Source organism: Oncorhynchus nerka, linkage group LG3 (genome assembly GCF_034236695.1).
Source record: "Oncorhynchus nerka isolate Pitt River linkage group LG3, Oner_Uvic_2.0, whole genome shotgun sequence".
Taxonomy (NCBI): Eukaryota; Metazoa; Chordata; class Actinopteri; order Salmoniformes; family Salmonidae; genus Oncorhynchus; species Oncorhynchus nerka.
The window spans coordinates 40,311,987-40,329,819 of record NC_088398.1 but is presented as its reverse complement, the minus strand read 5'-3'; the positions used below and the strand labels follow the sequence as shown (position 1 = coordinate 40,329,819).

General features: G+C 45.0%; 1 protein-coding gene across 1 annotated transcript in view; it reads right to left on the bottom strand.

Annotated features, from left to right (window-relative positions):
• LOC115107801 (histone deacetylase 4-like) overlaps positions 1-16,893 on the bottom strand; it is a 125,362-nt gene extending 108,469 nt beyond the window's left edge. Inside the window, exon 1 of the mRNA XM_029631457.2 lies at positions 16,750-16,893. Within this exon, the coding sequence (XP_029487317.1) occupies positions 16,750-16,753 (4 nt within the window). The 5' untranslated portion in view covers positions 16,754-16,893. The remainder of the gene's footprint in view (positions 1-16,749) is intronic.
• Between the last annotated feature and the right edge of the window lie 940 nt (positions 16,894-17,833).

The window sequence follows — 17,833 nt, the reverse complement described above, 5'->3', positions numbered from 1 at the left end:
TTACCTTGACGATATCCTGATTTTTTCACCGTCACTCCAGATTCATGTTCAGCACGTTCGACGTGTCCTCCAGCGCCTTTTAGAGAATTGTCTTTATGTGAAGGCTGAGAAGTGCGCTTTTCATGTGTCTTCCGTCACATTTCTCGGTTCTGTTATTTCCGCTGAAGGCATTCAGATGGATTCCGCTAAGGTCCAAGCTGTCAGTGATTGGCCCGTCCCTAAGTCACGTGTCGAGCTGCAGCGCTTTCGGTTTCGCGAATTTCTATCGTCGTTTCATTCGTAATTTGGTCAGGTGGCAGCTCCTCTCACAGCCCTTACTTCTGTCAAGACGTGCTTTAAGTGGTCCGTTTCCGCCCAGGGAGCTTTTGATCTCCTCAAGAAGCGTTTTACATCCGCTCCTATCCTTGTTACACCTGACGTCTCTAGACAGTTCATTGTCGAGGTTGACGCGTCAGAGGTGGGCGTGGGAGCCATTCTGTCCCAGCGCTCCCATTCTGACGATAAGGTCCATCCTTGCGCGTATTTTTCTCATCGCCTGTCGCCGTCGGAACGTAACTATGATGTGGAAACCGCGAACTGCTCGCCATCCGCTTAGCCCTAGGCAAATGGCGACAGTGGTTGGAGGGGGCGACCGTTCCTTTTGTCGTTTGGACTGACCATAAGAACCTTGAGTACATCCGTTCTGCCAAACGACTTAATGCTCGTCAGGCTCGTTGGGCGCTGTTTTTCGCTCGTTTCGAGTTCGTTATTTCTTATCGTCCGGGCTCAAAGAACACCAAGCCTGATGCTTTGTCCCGTCTCTTCAGTTCTTCAGTAGCCTCCACCGACCCCGAGGGGATTCTCCCTGAGGGGCGTGTTGTCAGGTTGACTGTCTGGGGAATTGAGAGGCAGGTAAAGCAAGCACTCACTCACACTCCGTCGCCGCGCGCTTGTCCTAGGAACCTTCTTTTCGTTCCCGTTCCTACTCGTCTGGCCGTTCTTCAGTGGGCTCACTCTGCCAAGTTAGCCGGCCATCCCGGCGTTCGGTTTCTGGTGGCCCACTCAGGAGCGTGACACGCGTCGTTTCGTGGCTGCTTGTTCGGACTGCGCGCAGACTAAGTCCGGTAACTCTCCTCCTGCCGGCCGTCTCAGACCGCTTTCCATTCCCTCTCGACCGTGGTCTCACATCGCCTTAGACTTTATTACCGGTCTTCCTTCGTCAGCGGGGAAGACTGTTATTCTAACGGTTGTCGATAGGTTCTCTAAGGCGGCTCATTTTATTCCCCTCGCTAAACTCCCTTCTGCTAAAGAGACGGCACAAATCATCATTGAGAATGTTTTCAGAATTCATGGCCTTCCGTCAGACGCCGTTTTCGGACAGGGGTCCGCAATTCACGTCTCAATTTTGGAGGAGTTTTGCCGTTTGATTGGGGCTTCCGTCAGTCTCTCTTCCGGTTTTCACCCCCAGTCTAACGGTCAAGCAGAACGGGCCAATCAGACGATTGGTCGATCTTACGCAGTCTTTCTTTTCGAAACCCTGCGTCTTGGGCAGAACAGCTCCCTGGGCAGAATACGCTCACAACTCGCTTCCTTCGTCTGCGACCGGGCTATCTCCTTTTCAGAGTAGCCTCGGTACCAGCCTCCTCTGTTCTCGTCCCAGCTCGCCGAGTCCAGCGTCCCCTCCGCTCAGGCTTTTGTCCAACGTTGTGAGCGCACCTGGAGGAGGGTCAGGTCTGCACTTTGCCGTTATAGGGCGCAGACTGTGAGAGCCGCTAATAAGCGTAGGACTAAGAGTCCTAGGTATTGTCGCGGTCAGAGAGTATGGCTCTCCACTCGTAACCTTCCCCTTATGACAGCTTCTCGCAAGTTGACCCCGCGGTTCATTGGTCCGTTCCGTATTTCTCAGGTCGTTAATCCTGTCGCAGTGCGACTTCTTCTTCCGCGACATCTTCGTCGCGTCCACCCGGTCTTCCATGTCTCCTGTGTCAAGCCTTTTCTTCGCGCCCCCGTTCGTCTTCCCCCCCCGTCCTTGTCGAGGCGCACCTATCTACAGGGTTCGGAAGATTATGGACATGCGTCCTCGGGGCCGTGGTCATCAGTACCTAGTGGATTGGGAGGGTTACGGTCCTGAGGAAAGGAGTTGGGTTCCATCTCGGGACGTGCTGGACCGTTCGCTGATCGATGATTTCCTCCGTTGCCGCCAGGTTTCCTCCTCGAGTGCGCCAGGAGGCGCTCGGTGAGTGGGGGGGTACTGTCATGTTATGTCTTGTCCCTGTGCTTTCCCTTCTCTTCGTTTCCCCCTGCTGGTCGTATTGGTCACTCTCTCTCGCTATCGTTCCGTTCCTGCTCCCAGCTGTTCCTCATTCTCCTAACGACCTCGTTTACTCTCTCACACCTGTCCCCTCTTTTGCCCTCTGATTAAGTCTCTATTTCTCTCTCTGTTTCTGCTTCTGTCCTTGTCGGATTCTTGTTTGCTTTGCCCTTGTCCCGTCCTGTCGTAATCTGCCTCTTCTTCAGATGCTGCGTGTGAGCAGGTGTCTCTGTCCTCTACGGCCCCCGCCTACCCAGAGGGACCTGCAGTCGGTTGCCGCTAGCCCTGCAATTCTCCTCTACTACTAGAAGGAGGACTCTCCTGCAAAGATAGAGGATTTATGTTTTCCCTGTTTGGACATCTCCTGTAAAGATTGAGGATTTATGTTTTCCCTGTTTGGACATTAAAAGACTCTGTTTCTGTTGAATCGCTGTTGGGTCCTTACTCATCTGCATAACAGTTAAGGTGACTCTTCCGGTTAGAAGCATTCGATTTTGCAGTCACATACATTAGTTTTGATTGGTGTGGCCATGAAAACTGTTTCCACGCTGTAACATAAGGAGACATTAACTGGTATGTTACACAGTGCATTTCCGAGATCTCATCACAATAAACTTTACGACAGCAAGAACCAGGATTCAATGTCCAATTTAACTGATTAAGGCTCAACATATGATATAACAACAAACAACACTGCCCGGAAAGAAAACTTTGGGCAAATCCGTAAATACACCAACCGTAAGAAAGGATTATTGACACATTTTATTGAATGTAGCCTTATTCCTCTGTTATATCTTAATTCAATGACGTGAAAACAAAATGTGGCTAATTATTATCAATAACTTATCAACAGCTGTACAAAAATGTTCCACCGCGGGATATCCTCACTGGTACCCTAGTTTATTTACACTTTATTTTGAAAGTTGGCAAGTGGGAGAACAGTAGGAACCCCGGTCTCAGTAGGAATGTTGGACACGGGGGATTGAACCCCAGTCTCCAGTGGCTCCGCACATCAGTGCCTGTTTCTTAAGTGTCACATTGCAGAAGAGTCCATCAAAGCTGTCAGATTGTTCTGACACCTGCAGTTCCCCTCGGGCATCACACCTGGGATGCAGTCACACACAATCACACAGACACCCGAAAAGCCAAATCCCACGTCTGGGGAAACAACATTGACTTGTTTGGTTTCTGCAGGACGACTACGACTATACTTTCCATGAAGATAAAGATCACTTTATTGGTCAATTGCAACCAAAATTTTACTTCCGCTTTTAACCCAACCGAAAGACACACATACGGACTTTGGAGTGGGCTGCCACACTGGACATCCGGGGAGCTGTTGTTGTGGGAGTCTCAAGGGCACAACAGCAGGGGATGGCATCGAAGAGTTGATCAAATCAAATCAAATCCAATTTGTAAGTCGCTCTGGATAAGAGCGTCTGCTAAATGACTTAAATGTAAATGTAAATGCTATTGGTCACATACACACAATACATAATTTCGATGTCTTTTAAACCCAATACATATTTTCAACTGCTCACAGGGTTAGTGCTCATCTTTTCAAAGTCTTGTGCTCATAGGGGTAGCTCATGGCCTCTAAGAACTCCGAAGTCTGCAGCCACAGATCTGTTGGAGAGAGGTGTCCTTTCACCTCCGGAACGCCTGCTCTACGCTGCCCGTCAAAGAAGGGGTCGCCCCCCCGACGAAACACTCCACTCGTTCCCAGGGGCCACGCGTTCCATCACTTCTTCCAACCTGTGGCCTGCAGTTTCCAGGCCAGGATCTACATGCACTCACACACAGACGTCCTCACACACACACACACACACACACACACACACACACACACACACACACACACACACACACACACACACACACACACACACACACACACACACACACACACAACTCCCTCTCTATTCCAACCCATAAAGCAAAGTAAAGCAGACAGATACAGCCGTTCTGTTGGGAGACGAGTGTCCGTGTTACGACTGGCAGTGGTTGGCCGGCTGGCTCCAGAACAAACTCACCCCATTAATACAAGTGCAGTAGAGGAGCGCCACGGCAATCAATGGCTGGCGGTGCTAATGCCATGGGACCAGGGGAATGAATACCCAATTACAGCCACTCATCCTCCCGCTGTAAGGGCCAGCGAGAGCCGCAGAGAGAGCCAGTGTAATCACTGCTAAACAACCGGGGCACTCAGGGGCTAACCCGACAACTGCATACCAAATAGCGCCATAACTCTACCTACATGTACATATTACCTCAATTACCCTCGACTAACAGGTGCCCCCGCACATTTTTTTTACTGCTGCTCTTTCATTATTTGTTACTATTATTTATTTTTGTTTGAGGTATTTTTCTTGACTGCATTGTTGGTTAAGGGATTGTAACTAAGAATTTCTGTTGTATTCGGAGCATGTGATAAATACAATTTGATTTGATTCATACAGGCTAGCTAGAGTCTTTGGGATTTGGTTAGCGAAGCAAGCTAGCTAGCTAACGGGGCCGCGTATTGATAGTGCGGAGTGGTGTCGTTTTCTAGTAACCTTTTTTGCTTTCGTAGAATTGGCATAAAAGAACTGGAAAGATGGAAGCGGAGTATGAGTGCATTCCTTCCATACTGCTTTCCCCTGACTGTGTTTTCAAATTGTTGCAGATAAGTGAGAGGAGAAGGCCACTGTAGACTATTGTGATAAACCCTAACACGGAAGTGGAGAATTGTATGGAGGATTGTATTAGGGAAAGGCATACACGCAACCGAACACGCAGGCATGCATCCGCACACACAGACATACACACACCAATATATGTGCACACTCACACTAACCTCCAAATGTACACACACACACACACACACACACACACACACACACACACACACACACACACACACACACCGTCACTGCATTAAACACTCACACAGACACTCCAAGCTGCCCCTTCAGTCTCACACACAAAACATACATACCCAAATCGCACACATACCAGCCTCTTTCCTAGATAGACAGGACAAAGAGCAATCTATAAAAGCAGCGTTTAGACTAGGGCTGGGCGAAATGGCCTAAAAATCATATCTCATTTTTTTTCAAACTTATGGGCGTTTCACAACACACATATTCTTCAAAGTAGCCACCCTTTGCCTTGATGACAGCTTTGCACACTCTTGGCATTCTCTCAACCAGCTTCATGAGGTGTAATGCATTTCAATTAGCAGGTGTGCCTTGTTAAAAGTTAATTTGTGGAATTACTTTCCATCTTAATGCGTTTGAGCCAATCAGTTGTGTTCCACAAATGAACTTTTAACCAGGCACATCTGTTAATTGAAATACATTCCAGGTGACTACATCATGAAGCTGGTTGAGAGATTGCCAAGAGTGTGCAAACCTGTCATCAAGGCAAAGGGTGGCTATCTAAAATCTAAAATATTATTGTGTTTGTTTAACACTTTTTTTTTTGTGGTTACTTCACTATTATTCTACAATGTATAACATAGAACAAATAGAACAAATAAGAAAAACCCTTGAATGAGTAGGTGTGTCCAAACTTTTGACTGGTACTGTATATCTCTGTATATATTTATTTTTACATGTTTTCTCTAATAAGCGTTGGTTGTACAATTAAAGGTCAAATATATTGCATTTCAAACAGTCAGCAATAATCTAATGAATTCGGGGTTTGTGGAGTTATACGTAGGCTAAATATTTGCCTTCCACAACCACAAGACCCACTAATAATTGTATTATTTTATCAAAAGAGTTTAACCTCTTGAAGCTAGGGGGCACTATTTTTATGTTTGAAAAAATAACGTTCCCAAAGTAAACCGCCTATTTCTCAGGACCAGATGCTAGAATATGCATATGATTGACATATTAGGATAGAAAACACTCAGTTTCCAAAACTTTTTTGTCTGTGAGTTAAACAGAACTGATATTGCAGGCTAAAACCTGAGGAAAATCCAATCAGGAAGTGCCCTTGTTTTTGAAACCTCTCTGTTGTTATGTATCCCTATTGCCCATTTAAAGGGATATCAACCAGATTCCTTTTTCTATGGCTTCCCTAAGGTATCAACAGCCTTTAGACATAGTTTCACGCTTTTATTTTGAAGAATGAGCATGAACGACCACATTGCGTAAATGGCTAGGTGGGGGCTCTCAGAGTGAGTTGTGCGCAAAAGAGAAAGGCGGCCATTGTTACTCCTGGTCCTATTGAAAAGTCAACTGTCCCGGTTGATATATTATCGAATAGATATTTGAAAAATACCCTGGGGATTGATTATAAAAAACGTTTGACATTTTTCTGTGGACATTATGGATATAATTTGGAATTTTTGTCTGCGTTGTCGTGACCGCTCTTTCCGGTGGATTCCTGGGCATAACGCACCAAACTTACGGAGGTATTTGGATATAAGAAATATATTTATGGAACAAAAGGAACATTTGTTGTCTAGCTGGGAGTCTCGTGAGTGAAAACATCCGAAGATCATCAAAAACTAAACTATTAATTTGATTGCTTTTCTGATTTTCGTGACCAAGTTACCTGATGCTAAGTGTACTTATTGTTTTGTCGAGCGATCGATAAACTTACACAAACGACAGGTGGACGACAGGTGGATTAACAAAAGGCTAAGCTGTGTTTTGCAATATTGCACTTGTGATTTCATGAATATGAATATTTTCTAGTAATATCATTTGACTGTGGCGCTATGCTATTCAGCGTTGCTGATGAAAATTATACCGGATGGGTGGTTCAGAGAGGTTAACCTGCTTTTTTTTGCAATAATCACTAATCTGTCTTTCATGTCTGTCTATGAACATGCCCTTTTTTTTGTTACAAATTTAACTAGAACCATGCATAATGCACATTTACTAATAATGACTACAATGAACACGGGTCTTATCAACAATCTCTCAAGCCCACATGCTAGTGATTAGCCAGCTAATCTTTATATTCCAAGGTTAGCCAACGTGGATCTATTTGCTAGCTAACAAGTGTCATAACTCTCCTGTGAAGATCTGAAGGATCAGGTTACAGTGGGTCCGCTCCACAGCACCCTCTCTCTCCCGCATAGGTGGAGGGGGCTGCTTTATGGCGGTCATAAAATACTCTGCTTCTGGGCTCTAGTATTTGAGATTGGAATTTGACTGTGGAACACAGAGAGACACTTGGACATCAAAAGGTTGAATAAATGAACAGTATTTCTGTACTCCAAGCAGTTGGAGTGGTCCGTGAACACTTAAGGAACAGTCATGTCAAGTTTGTTTCATTTGGTGAAGGACAGGAGACACACATTACTGTTTATTTGTTTGCATACACTTCTCAATTATGGGGTTTACATCTGCATGTTATTTAAAATAAATTATTAAGCATAAGAATACTTTCGGAAAGATAACAATGTGATCTTAGTCTTCTAAATGATAATTGTTCTTCATAGTAACTTATGATCAGTCAGTGGCCACGCCCCCGTGAGCATAGACATTACACGGCGTCATGGAACGTCCCCTTTTCTACTAAAGCTTAAAACCCACTTCCCAACTAAATTGAAAATAGACCAGAAAACGTGGAAGCGGTTGGTACATGTTGGTACAGCCACGCTCAAGGTCCTAAACGATATCTTAACCGCCATCGATAAGAAACATTACTGTGCAGCCGTATTCATTGATCTGGCCAAGGCTTTCGACTCTGTCAACCACCACATCCTCATCGGCAGACTCGACAGCCTTGGTTTCTCAAATGATTGCCTCGCCTGGTTCACCAACTACTTCTCTGATAGAGTTCAGTGTGTCAAATCGGAGGGTCTGCTGTCCGGACCTCTGGCAGTCTCTATGGGGGTGCCACAGGGTTCAATTCTTGGACCGACTCTCTTCTCTGTATACATCAATGAGGTCGCTCTTGCTGCTGGTGAGTCTCTGATCCACCTCTACGCAGACGACACCATTCTGTATACTTCCGGCCCTTCTTTGGACACTGTGTTAACAACCCTCCAGGCAAGCTTCAATGCCATACAACTCTCCTTCCGTGGCCTCCAATTGCTCTTAAATACAAGTAAAACTAAATGCATGCTCTTCAACCGATCGCTACCTGCACCTACCCGCCTGTCCAACATCACTACTCTGGACGGCTCTGACTTAGAATACGTGGACAACTACAAATACTTAGGTGTCTGGTTAGACTGTAAACTCTCCTTCCAGACCCATATCAAACATCTCCAATCCAAAGTTAAATCTAGAATTGGCGTCCTATTTCGCAACAAAGCATCCTTCACTCATGCTGCCAAACATACCCTTGTAAAATTGACCATCCTACCAATCCTCGACTTTGGCGATGTCATTTACAAAATAGCCTCCAATACCCTACTCAACAAATTGGATGCAGTCTATCACAGTGCTATCCGTTTTGTCACCAAAGCCCCATATACTACCCACCATTGCGACCTGTACGCTCTCGTTGGCTGGCCCTCGCTTCATACTCGTCGCCAAACCCACTGGCTCCATGTCATCTACAAGACCCTGCTAGGTAAAGTCCCACATTATCTCAGCTCGCTGGTCACCATAGCATCTCCCACCTGTAGCACACGCTCCAGCAGGTATATCTCTCTAGTCACCCCCAAAACCAATTCTTTCTTTGGCCGCCTCTCCTTCCAGTTCTCTGCTGCCAATGACTGGAACGAACTACAAAAATCTCTTAAATTGGAAACACTTATCTCCCTCACTAGCTTTAAGCACCAACTGTCAGAGCATCTTACAGATTACTGCACCTGTACATAGCCCACCTATAATTTAGCCCAAACAACTACCTCTTTCCCAACTGTATTTAATTAATTTATTTATTTTGCTCCTTTGCACCCCATTATTTTTATTTCTACTTTGCACATTCTTCCATTGCAATACTACCATTCCAGTGTTTTACTTGCTATATTGTATTTACTTTGCCACCATGGCCTTTTTTGCCTTTACCTCCCTTCTCACCTAATTTGCTCACATTGTATATAGACTTGTTTTTTTAATATTTTTTTTTACTGTATTATTGACTGTATGTTTGTTTTACTCCATGTGTAACTCTGTGTCGTTGTATGTGTCGAACTGCTTTGCTTTATCTTGGCCAGGTCGCAATTGTAAATGAGAACTTGTTCTCAACTTGCTTACCTGGTTAAATAAAGGTGAAATAAAAAAAAAAAAAAATGTTGAAATGGTTGGCAACTTTACCAAAGGACAAGACCAGAAAACGTGGAAGCGGTCGGTACATGTTGAAATGGTTGGCAAGTCGTCCCATGGACAATACCAGAGAATGTGGAGATCATTCCCACGTTGAAATGGCTAAGAAATCTACAAACTAAAGAACAATTTTGCAGGCTGCAGCTGTTTAAGTACTTTAGTCTGGTAAATGCAACTTGATGTATCCATTATAACAAGCTACAACTGCGAAAGACTTAGATCACTGGTGGACAAACCACAGACTTTCTGTCAACAATTTATCCAGCAGACGGACTGGCGATCTCAGGGAGGGACAACCAAACGCATACACTCGTTAATATGTAAATTGCAATTTATTTTCGAGTGAGCGGTTGTTCATGTTCAAAGTATTAGCATTTCCATGGGGGTAGCTATCGACTGTATGTACGGGGGTCCACTCAGTTTCCCGCTCTTGAGCTGGCCCCACCCCTTCCCTTTGTCTATCAAGCCGTCATATCTGCTTAGCCCACCAGGGACTTTTCAGTGTATCATGTCAGTAACCAAGCTATAACCATTGTGTGTGTGTTTATATAATTCTGTCATTGATTAGTTAGTAAATAAATAATTAAGCCAATTTGAATATCGCTGATTCATGATTTATGATGCTATGGTTTGTGGCAGATATCCAAGGGTTTGTTACATTCAGGAATGTTACAACCTGTTAGGTGCATAATCCTAACAGGGTAGACATTTGGAGTCCAATTTAGCTCTGTGCCATAGCCATAGCTCTGTGAGCGAGCAAGAATGAGCTAGCATAATGGCGAACACTTGAACAGGATTTAAACTTCTCTCTCAAACACATTTTAACATTTGGAAATGTGGCTAATTTTCTCTATAATTTCGCCTAACAGGGTGGACATTTATGAGTGGGACATACAGACTAACAACATGAAACATAGAAAAACAGGAAATTGTGAAACACTGAGTTTAAAAGCAACACGGTCTTGGGTGAATTTTGGCCCATTCCTCCTGACAGAGCTGTTGTAACTGAGTCAGGTTTGTAGGCCTCCTTGCTTGCACACGCTTTCTCAGTTATGCCCACAAATGTTCTATAGAATTGAGGTCAGGGCTTTGTGATGGCCACTCCAATACATTGACTTTGTTGTCTTTAAGCCATTTTGCCACAACCTTGGAAGCATGCTTGGGGTCAATGTTCATTATGAAGACCCATTTGTAATCAAGCTTTAACTTCCTGACTGATGTCTTGAGATGTTGCTTCAATATATCCACCTAATTGTCCTGCCTCATGCCATCTATTTTGTGAAGTGAACCAGTCCCTCCTGCAGCAAAGCACCCCCACAACATGATGCTGCCACCCCCATGCTTCACGGTTGGGATGGTGTTCTTCGGCTTGCAAGCCTCCCCCTTTTTCCTCCAAACATAACGATGGTCATTATTGCTAAATAGTTATATTTTTGTTTCATCAGACCAGAGGACATTTCTCCAAAAAGTACAATCTTTGTCCCATGCGCAGTTGCAAACCGTAGTCTGGCTTTTTAATGGCGGTTTTGGAGCATTGGCTTCTTCCTTTCTGAGTGGCCTTTCAGGTTATGTCAACATAGGACTCGTTTTAACTGTGGATATAGATACTTTTGCATCTGTTTCCTCCAGCATCTTCACAAGGTCCTTTGCTGTTGTTCTGGGATTGAGTCGCAATTTTTGCATCAGAGTACGTTCATCTCTAGGAGACAGAACGAGTCTCCTTCCTGAGCGGTATGACAGCTGCGTGGTCCCATGTGTTTATACTTGCGTACTATTGTTTGTACAGATGAATGTGTTACCTTCAGGAATTTGAAAATTGCTCCCAAGGATGAACCAGACTTGTGGAGGTCTACAAAATGTCTTTATGAGGTCTGGGCTGATTTATTTTGATTTACCCATGAGGTCAAGCAAAGAGGCACTGAGTTTGAAGGTAGGCCTTGAAATAAATCCACAGGTAGACCTCCTATTGACTCAAATTATGTCAATTAGCCTATCAGAAGCTTCTAAAGCCATGACATCATTTTCTGGACTTTTCCAAGCTGTTTAAAGGCACAGTCAACTTAGTGTATGTAAAAATTATAAGTGAAATAATCTGTCTGTAAACAATTGTTGGAAAAACTACTTGTGTCATGCACAAAGTAGATGTCCTAACCGACTTGCCAAAACTATAGTTTGTTAACAAGAAATTTGTGGAGTGGTTGAAAAACGAGTTTTAATGACTCCAACCTAAGTGTATGTAAACTTCCGTATAACGCCTTTTGGAATTCACATTCTGCACTAAATAAGCAGTTATATTTCAAGGGGGCAGAAAAGGCACTGCAAAGTAGGAATGACCCGCCTACCTTATTTTTCAGAATGACAACGAGTTGGCAATTCCTTTATGTAATTGTTTTATGCTTCTTGCACATTTACAGAACACAGACTAGACAGCTATTATAACAGTCTTTGTCTAAAATGCTGCTAGCGGTATGTGGTACCCCAGTGCCGCGTGTGACAAACTGAGCATTCATTTTCCAGAATCAACGTTCATTGATAGTGTCGTTTTAGTTGTGTCTGCTCTATGTGTAATTTTGATAAGTTGAGACATAAAAAGGGGATTGTTGGAAAGGTTCACTCCTCCTCTATTACAGTAAAGTAATGCCTCAATGTGTTTTGGTGTCCATACGACTGATTCTGATTTTGTTGGACCAAACCTCAAATGCAAATAGCAAGTTGAAACCGCTTGTCAGAGAGGAAGATGTGATCTCTCAACTGTATTGGCGTGAGAGGCAGGGGGGGCTTGGTGTGTGTAAACCATAGAGGAAGAGGCAAAGCGAGAGGTTTCACTCTTGCTAATATCTGTCCAAAATAAGGCCAATGCATTTCTAAAAATATATGGCAACTAGAAATCCAAACTGGATAGTCTTCAGAGATAGATGGGAAGAGTGGAGGGTAGCTGAAGGCTGAAAACATCTTAAAAAACTAATGTAAAATGTACATTACACGACCAAATGTTCGTCGAACATCTCATTCCTTAATATGGAGTTGGTCCCCCTTTTGCTGCTATAACAGCCTCCACTCTTCTGGGAAGGCTTTTCACTAGATGTTTGCTGCAGGGACCTTCTTCTTTTCATCCACAAGAGCATTAGTGAGGTCAGGCTTTGATGTTGGGCGATTAGGCTTTGCTCACAGTTGGCGTTCCAATACATCCCAAAGATGTTCGATGGGGTTGAGGTCAGGGCTCTGTGCAGGCAAGTCAAGTTCTTCCACACCGATCTCAACAAACCATTTCTGTATGGACCTCACTTTGTGTACAGGAGCATTGTCATGCTGAAACAGGAAAGGGCATTCCCCAAACTGTTTCCACAAAGTTGAAAGCACAGAATCATCTAGAATGTCATTGTATGCTGTAGTGTTAATATTCCCCTTCACTGGAACTAAGGGCCTTAGCCCGAACCATGAAAAACAGCCACAGACCACTTTTCATCCTCCACCAAACATGACAGTTCGCACTATGCATTCGCCAAACCCAGATTGGTCCGTTTGGCTGCCAGATGGTGAAGCGCGATTCATTACTCCAGAGAACGTTGTTACCACTGCTCCAGATTCCAATGGCGGTGAGTTTACCACCCCTCCAGCCAAAGCTTGGCATTGAGCATGGTGATCTTAGGCTTGTGTGCGGATGCTTGGCCATGGAAACCCATTTCATGAAGCTACCAACGAACAGTTCTTGTGCTGACGTTCCACTTCACAACAACAGCACTTACAGCTGATTGGGGCAGCTCTAGCAGGGGAGAAATTTGACAAATTGACTTGACGGTGCATACTGCCAATGTTTGTGTATGGAGATTGCATGGCCGTGTGCTCCATTTTATATCCCTGCTAGCAACGGATGTGCTAAAATAGCCAAATTCACTCATTTGAAAGGGTGACCAGATACTTTTGAATATATAGTGTACATAGTATGTACAACCTGAAAGTAGAATAATTGGTATTGTTGTCCATTAGTTTATTCCAATTAGGGGAGGGATGGTAGGGTTTGGGGAAAATAATAAAGCAGAAAGATCATAGAAAACATCAGCCTAGGTGTTGTGCAGTGACTTTGGGAAAGTAGTCAGACCCCTTGACTTGTTCCACATTTTGTTACATTACAGCCTTATTCTAATGTTGATTAAATTAAATGTTTTCCTCATCAATCTACACACAATACACTATAATCAGAAAACGAAACAGGCTTTTATAAATACATTATTTACATTCAGAATGTTTGCTATGAGACTCGAAATTGAGCTCAGGTGCATCCCGTTTCCATTGATCATCCTTGAGATGTTCCTACTACTTGATTTGGAGTCCACCTGTGGTCAATTCAATTGATTGGACATGATTTGGAAAAGGCACAAACCTGTCTGCATAAGGTCCCACAGTTGACAGTGCATGTCAGAGCAAAAACCAAGCCATGAGGTCGAAGGAATTGTCAGTAGATCTCAGAGACAGGATTGTGTCGAGGCACAGATCTGGGGAAGGGTACAAAAAATGTCTGCAGCATTGAAGGTCCCCAAGAACACAGTGGCCTCCATTATTCTTAAATGGAAGATGTTTGGAACCAGCAAGACTCTTCCTAGAGCTGGCCGCCTGGCCAAACTGAGCCATCAGGGGAGAAGGGCCTTCGTCACCGAGAACCCGATGGTCCCTCTCCAGAGTTCCTCTGTGGAGATGGGAGAACCTTCCAGAAGGACAACCGTCTCTGCAGCACTCAACCAATCAGGCTTTTTATGGTAGAGTGGTCAGAAAGAAGCCACTCCTCAGTAAAAGGCACATGACAGCCCACTTGGAGTTTGCCAAAAGGCACCTAAAGACTGACCATGAGAAACAAGATTCTCTGGTCTGATGAAACCAAGATTGAACCCTTTGGCTTGAATTCCAAGCGTCACGACTGGAGGAAACCTGGCACCATCCCTCCGGTGAAGCATGGTGGCATCACGCTGTGGGGACCCTAAGCACACAGCCAAGACAATGCAGGAGTGGCTTTGGGACAAGTCTCTGAATATCTTTGAGTGGCCCAGCCAGAGGCTGGACTTGAACCCGATCGAACATCTCTGGAGAGAACTGAAAATAGCTGTGCAGCGACACTCCCCATGCAACCTGAAAGAGCTTTAGAGAATCTGCAGAGAAGAATAGGAGAAACTTCCCAAATACTGGTGTGCCAAGCTTGTAGCGTCATACCCAAGAAAACTTGAGGTTGTAATCGCTGCCAAAGGTGCTTCAACAAAGTACTGAGTAAAGGATCTGAATACTTATGTAAACGGGATATTTCCGTGAATTGTTTTATATATTTCTAAAAACCTGTTTTTGCTTTGTTATTATGGTGATTGATTTGGGGGAGATTGATGAGGGGGAAAAATGCTTTCATCCATTTTAGAACAAGGCTGTAACGTAACAAAATCTGGAAAAAGTAAGTTTGTCTGAATACTTTCCGAAGGCACTGTATGTGTGCATGCAAGTCCTTTAGGGTGTACTACAGAGGAAAGAATCACATCAGACTAGGCTAGGAGACTATGTTAAGAAACAGTGACAAAAAACTGACCTTAGATCAGCAGGGTCTAGTACAGAGGGCAAGCTGTGCCTATTCCAAGTGGCCTCTCGGATCATGAGAAAGATCATGGAAGAGTCTGATTTATTTATAGATCAGGGTAAACTATAGCAGCTATTGGTCTGGTATCCAGCCACAGTAGGGATTAGGGATCAACCATGTGTGGAATCCCCTGACATGGTATCACAGAGCCAATGACTCACACAGGTGTTTTAGAGGGGCTGGACGAGCCAATCAGGGGTGTGGCACGTGGTTGGAAAAACGAGCGTGTGGTTTGAAAAGGGGTAGGGGGCTGAGAGTCGTCCTTTGCATGCATACATGTTATATTTGTCCTTGTCTTCTTTCTCTCTCACTCTCTCGGTCTCTCCCTCTCTCTCCCACCTCTCAATCCTCCTCTCTCAATCCATCTCCCTTCTCTAAGCCCCTCTGACTTTTCTTATCCTCCCTCTGCTGCCCAACTCTACCTCTATCCCTCTTATGTACGGTATGTAAACACAGCAATCTGTCTCTCTCTTACAGAGATTACACACACACAGTGGATAAATCCACAGTCAAACACGCCCGGCTCAGTCCCAAGGCTCTCTGTCATTGTACCATATCACATAGCACTGTACTTATGCCACTTATTTGACAGATAGCGCTGCACTCCACCAAACGTCACTCAACCACACACTGAAACCCAACCTAACCACACACTCAACCCCAGCCCATCTGCCAGTCAGCTAACAGACTGTTAAGTCTTCCCAGTTTGCAATGGGTCGACTGGACATACTAAAACACACAGGGCTTAGCAAAGAAACAACACAGGTGAAAGGACAGAAATAGATAAGGCTTTGAAAACATCGGACGACACTGTTCCATCCCAATGCCAAGGGATGAGCAGTGTTCAATATCAATATCATCTTTCACCCCTTCTTTGCCTACATCTATTCGTCCCTTCCCTCTGTCTTTTTTCTCTCTCTCTATTTTGTTTCTTTCCATATGGTTGTTTCACACACTGGTTCGGCTCCTCTCTCTCTCTCTCTCTCCCTCTCCCTTTCATTCTCTCCCAGGCTCCGCTCTCTCGCTTTCTTCCTCTCCATGTGGTGCAGGGCAGACACAGTGAAGTGGAACATCGGGGCAGACAGACACACACACACACACACACACACAGGAGCATTCCTTAAAACACGAGACACACCAAGACTAAATCCACCACACACTTCCCAGTCCATGCGGTCACAATTCCAAGATGATGTGACACACATATTGCCAAATATATTAAGAAGCTACGCTAACACAAATAGATACCAAGGAGCAATGAACTACATACGGTGAGACACACACAGAGACACACACAAACTCTCTATTTCACGCAGACACACTAACACACACCCCCTGACAGAGAGACACATAGCGGGCAGTAGTAGGTATCTGCTCCAGTGAGTGTGAGGCGCTCAAGGCTGCAGAGCGGAGCACAGGATAAAAGACATCCCTACCATGAGTCTACTCAGCCTGTCCACCCACACACACACACACAAAATGCAATGGACACACAACAACACTATACTCCGCTATAACAACACAATCACACACACAACCCCAAACGACATACTTTTGAAAACACAGGCACACAAACACAGAGACACACAGGCGTGGGCACACACTGTACAGCGCAGAGCTCCTCTCACCCATCGGTTGTGCTTTCCGGATGGCGCGTTGCTAACAAGATCTGCTAGAGCAGCCTCACTGAACCAGAGCTCAACTCTCCACCGCTGACACAACACACTCAGTAAAACACAGCCTCAGTCCACAGCAGATACCGGAACAGTGCTCTGTCTCCACCTCTCTGTTTTCTCACACTCACTGTGTTCGGTTCGCTCTCCGGCTGTGTCCCCTCCCCTCTCTCTTGCTCTCTCTCTCTCTCTCTCGCTGGTGACATCAGAGGGCAGTCTCAGACATGCTGAGTGTTTGTGCGCTCCTCTCCCTCTCTCATTCCTGGAATAGGTTGATTTTCACAGAAAGGACGGACCTACGAGGGGGAGGGGATCTCTCGCCCTCCCTCCTTCCTTTTGCTCTCTTCTTTTCACCTCTTACTTATACTTTCTCCTTCCGCACTACTCAAAATCTTTCTCTTTCACCCTCGTTTCATCCCTCTCTCCATGCCCTTGCCCCGTCCTTCTGTTTAAGTCTAGCTCTTTTCCTACCTCATTAGTCAGTCTTCTTGTCCTCCCTCATATCCGTCTCTCTCGCTCCTCGGATCCCTCCGTCCCAATGCTCTCCTTTTCATATGTGGCCCATTTCTCCATCATCACTTTCATAGTCATCCATCTCTTTATCCTTCCTTTTTATGCTCTCTCATCCTCTTCTCGCTCTCTCTGTCCCCCCCCTCCCTCTTTACCCATCCCTCTCTTATTAAGTCCACATGGGTTGGGTGTGATTCCAGACTGCTATGTGGCCACTGTCCAGACAGTCTGCAGTGGACTCTGGTCTACAGGGAAAGTGCTCTACATGAGATTTACAGATTAGCAAGTCACTGTGGCGAGTGGCTCTGCGAGACACCGCAATTAGATTGCCTCATTTCCCTCTCTCCGTCTATCTATAAATCCCCTCTCCAGCTACCCCTTGCCTCTCCCCTTCTGTCTCTATATATTCCATTTGTCTTCCTACATGTCTCCCTCCCTCCCTATCTCCGCAACTCTCTCCATCCCTCTGTAGCAGTCATGAGTTAATTCGCTGGACTAGCTAGTGGAGAGATCGGAGAGAAGAGAGAGA